Source organism: Poecilia reticulata, chromosome 7 (assembly GCF_904066995.2).
Source record: "Poecilia reticulata chromosome 7, P_reticulata-male-v2, whole genome shotgun sequence".
In the NCBI taxonomy this organism is placed as follows: Eukaryota; Metazoa; Chordata; class Actinopteri; order Cyprinodontiformes; family Poeciliidae; genus Poecilia; species Poecilia reticulata.
The window spans coordinates 7,311,508-7,314,716 of NC_088836.1; the positions used below are offsets into that span (position 1 = coordinate 7,311,508).

At 45.6% G+C, this 3,209-nt stretch overlaps 1 protein-coding gene across 2 annotated transcripts; it reads right to left on the minus strand.

Moving 5' to 3' along the window:
* Positions 1 to 590: 590 nt before the first annotated feature.
* Positions 591 to 2,785, minus strand: pdyn (prodynorphin). 2 transcript variants are annotated; one of them, XM_008412997.3, is made up of 3 exons: positions 2,673 to 2,785; positions 2,212 to 2,424; positions 591 to 1,898 (listed from the first exon to the last, which is right to left on the minus strand). In XM_008412997.3, the coding sequence occupies exons 2-3, from the start codon at positions 2,332 to 2,334 to the stop codon at positions 1,344 to 1,346; spliced, it is 678 nt and encodes a 225-aa protein (XP_008411219.1). In that variant the 5' UTR covers positions 2,335 to 2,424; positions 2,673 to 2,785; the 3' UTR covers positions 591 to 1,343. The 2 variants fall into 2 exon arrangements, with proteins under 2 accessions (XP_008411219.1, XP_008411218.1); XM_008412996.3 differs by having other exon boundaries at positions 2,627 to 2,759.
* Between the last annotated feature and the right edge of the window lie 424 nt (positions 2,786 to 3,209).

Consider the following 3,209-nt stretch of genomic DNA (forward strand, 5'->3'; position numbering starts at 1 on the left):
ACGTAGGTAATGACAGTGAGACTTGGAGGGGCGTAGTTGGGAGGAACAGTCCCCCCGATCTGAACTCGTGTGGTGTTCTGTTGTTGGACTTCTGTGCTCGTTATGGATTATCCATAACGAGCACCATGTCCAGGCCTAAGGGTGTCCATATGTGCATTTGGCATCAGGACGGCCTAGGCCGCAGTTCGATGATCGACTTTGTCAGTGTTTCGTCGGATCTGTGGCCGTATGTCTTGGACACTTGGGTGAAGCGAGGTGCAGAGCTGTCCACTGTCTCTTCACTGTTGCATCTTGGTCCAGACTGTTGTCCAGATGAACACTGAAGTGTTTATATTCTTCAACCACCTCCACTTCTTCTCTCATGATGGAAAGTGGGTTTGATTTGATCATCTCCTTTGTTCTCTGGTGCGTCGGCTTCCTGGTCACAGTCTGAATTCATGACTGTTAGGTCAACTAGTCTAAATTCTCCTTAGGTGTCAATAAAAAATAAATTTCATGAATACGAGTCTGGAGACCGTATTTAAGACCATAAAAAAGATCTGTCACACGTTCACATCTGTAAGACGCACACAAAGAAATTGACAGGAACAAAAGATTTATTGATTTTTTTTAATTATTATTTTCTGTCACTTTATTACTTTTTTACAACTTTTTGTCAGCTGGAAGTCTTGAACGTAGTTTAAAGCATTTTGGCAAACAAACGGTTACAGGAGTCAGAAACACTTCATCAGGTGTAGCCATGGTAACCTGCTCCTGGTTATCCGAGATGGAGCAAACATTACGCAGTTTTCCCATGAGGTGGCGCAAGAACTCTGCTTGGCAAAAAGAATACAAATGCTTAACCTTTATTATATGACGTGTAAGTTTTTTTGATTAATTTATTTTTTTTCTTTTAATTACAGGAGAAAACCCCCATTTAGGTAAATTGCGTGGACTAGGAGAATTCCTTAATTTTTAAAAATTTTTTAATAATTTGGCACCACCGCAAAATTTTCCCAGTTATTGTATTTGAAGAGTTTAATTTCAGAATAAATAAATAAATAAATGGTCCGTTTGGATGCTCACCGGTTTCAGATGGAGCCGATCTAAACTCTGGCTTTTCTGCTATCTATTTCCTCTGATCCTGTTCTCATCTTGACCAAACTTCTAGCAAGTCTAGAAGGAGAGCTGCTCAAACTGTGGGCTATAGGTGGTTCGAACTGGGACAAACAGGGATGTAACCGGCCTAAACAGGACCCTTACAAACAGACATGGTTTATTGACGAACACACGGTGACAGATGAGTGGAGTCAGCCGGGAATGAGCAGGAGACGATTTCTGACAAGTCACCGGTGTGAGTTCTTCTATAGGCTGAGCTCCGCAGAGGAGGAGGAGTAGGGCTCCTCCGCAGAGCGGACGGAGAACTTGAAGTGGCGCCGCAGGTAGCCTCCGTAACGTTTGTCCCATTTCAGGTTATTGAGTTTCGGCCGGACCCTCCGCATGAAGCCCCCGTAGCGCTTCTGGAGCTCCTCGGGCTCCTGGCTTTCCTCCTCCGCAAAACTCCTCCTTTTTGACTTGGGGCCGAATTTGCGTAAAAAGCCTCCGTAGCGCTTCACGTAAGTGTGCGGGATGGGCTCCTGCGCGGCGGGCGCGTCTCTCACCTCCAGCCGCTTTAGAAGCTCCTCGTAGTGCTCGGGCAGAGCCGCGGCCTTTAGGACGGAGTTGTCGCGCCACGGGGAGGAGACGAACACTTTGTTCTTGTTCTTGTCGATCCTCTTGATGAACCCGCCGTAGCGCTTGACCAGCTCTGCCTGCTGGCTCTCCTCCGCCTCCGCCGCCTGGTCCTCAGTGAAGTCGGCCAGCCGCGGAGCCGGAGCGCAGCTCTCAAGGTCCTCCTCGTCACACTCCGCGCTGCACGACTGGAGATGATACAGACACACGAGTGAGATACGACGGCTAAACTTAACTTGGGGATGCTCTATTAAAGCGCAAATATAATTATTTCCTAAACCAAAAGAGTTTCACCACCACCTGTTCTAAATGTTCGGTCTCGGAGCTATCTGTGTCTTGAATTAAGTGAAGTTCTTTCAAAGTTATTGAATTGTGATTAAATAAAAGTTTCTCTTATCTCTCTGTAATTCCAGTTTTATCATATGTGGTTTAATTTGAACATTAAAAAGCGACAAGTAGCTCTGTCTTCTCCTCTGTTTCCCCGCGTAAAGTTGATCCTACCAGACTGCTGAGAGCGGCCTCGGGGCGCAGCATTTGTTCGGCGCATCTCTGGCACTGTGAAGAGCAGTCCGTGTGGACGCAGGGCGGCAGGCTCAGCATCAACACCAGGACGTACCACTCCATTCTTCAGCAGATTCGGTGGCGCACGCAAAAAAAGACAGGCCAACAAACAGTTCTCTTCCAGGATTTTACAGACTCATGGAAAACATTCACCTGGAAAGATGGAAGAACATTTTTTGTCTCCAGAGTAACACCAATTTTGTATAAACAACAACAAATAGTAATAATAATAATAATAAAAACACAACCTATGTACTTGGTGCATTTTTGGATTTGTGCGTAATTGCGCGTCAACATTTTTTTCTCTGCATATTTCACAAATAATTGAATAAGGAAGTAAACAACAGTGACTTACATTAAAGTTCCAAAGCTGAATAAAAGCATAAAGTGGAAGTCGTTACCTCAGAAGTTGGACAGATACTTCTGGCGGTTTTCTGCGCTCCGATCAACACTTCCTCCTCGCGCGTTGCCTTCCTTTTTATCCGCGGAGCCTCGCCTGTGTCATCAGATCAACTTCTGCTCGCCGACCAATGAGAAACAAGTGTGCTGCATAAGTGATCCCAACGCCTCCGTGCTTTAGGAGTTTTCAACAACGCCCACATTTGAAAGGTGGCCTATGGAAGCGATCATCACTCCATCTCTGGGGCGTCTGGATCAAAACACGGGCTGTAAATCACACTGACATCTTTATTTTCCTCTCTTCGGCGACCCAGAAAACAACTGAGCCCTTAAAGTATGAAGATGGAGAGAGAGCAGCTCTGGCAATCGTTCTGCAGCTGATTTAGAGGCTTCAAGATTCCAGTTTTTTTTTTTTTTTACCTCAACTCTGTTCTACGTTGTTTCTGTGGAGTGGGAGAAAGAGCTTTCTGGCCCATAGACACCGCAGATTTATCAGGGGGACATGTTGGAAACAGTAATTTTATATATTTGCGCTTGCA

Coding starts and splice junctions, on each gene's coding strand:
- pdyn (XM_008412997.3), bottom strand. CDS start 2,334: ATGGAGTGGTACGTCCTGGTGTTGATGCTGAGCCTGCCGCCCTGCGTC. Junction 1,899..2,211: donor AGGCCGCTCTCAGCAGTCTG/GTAGGATCAACT, acceptor TATCATCTCCAG/TCGTGCAGCGCGGAGTGTGA.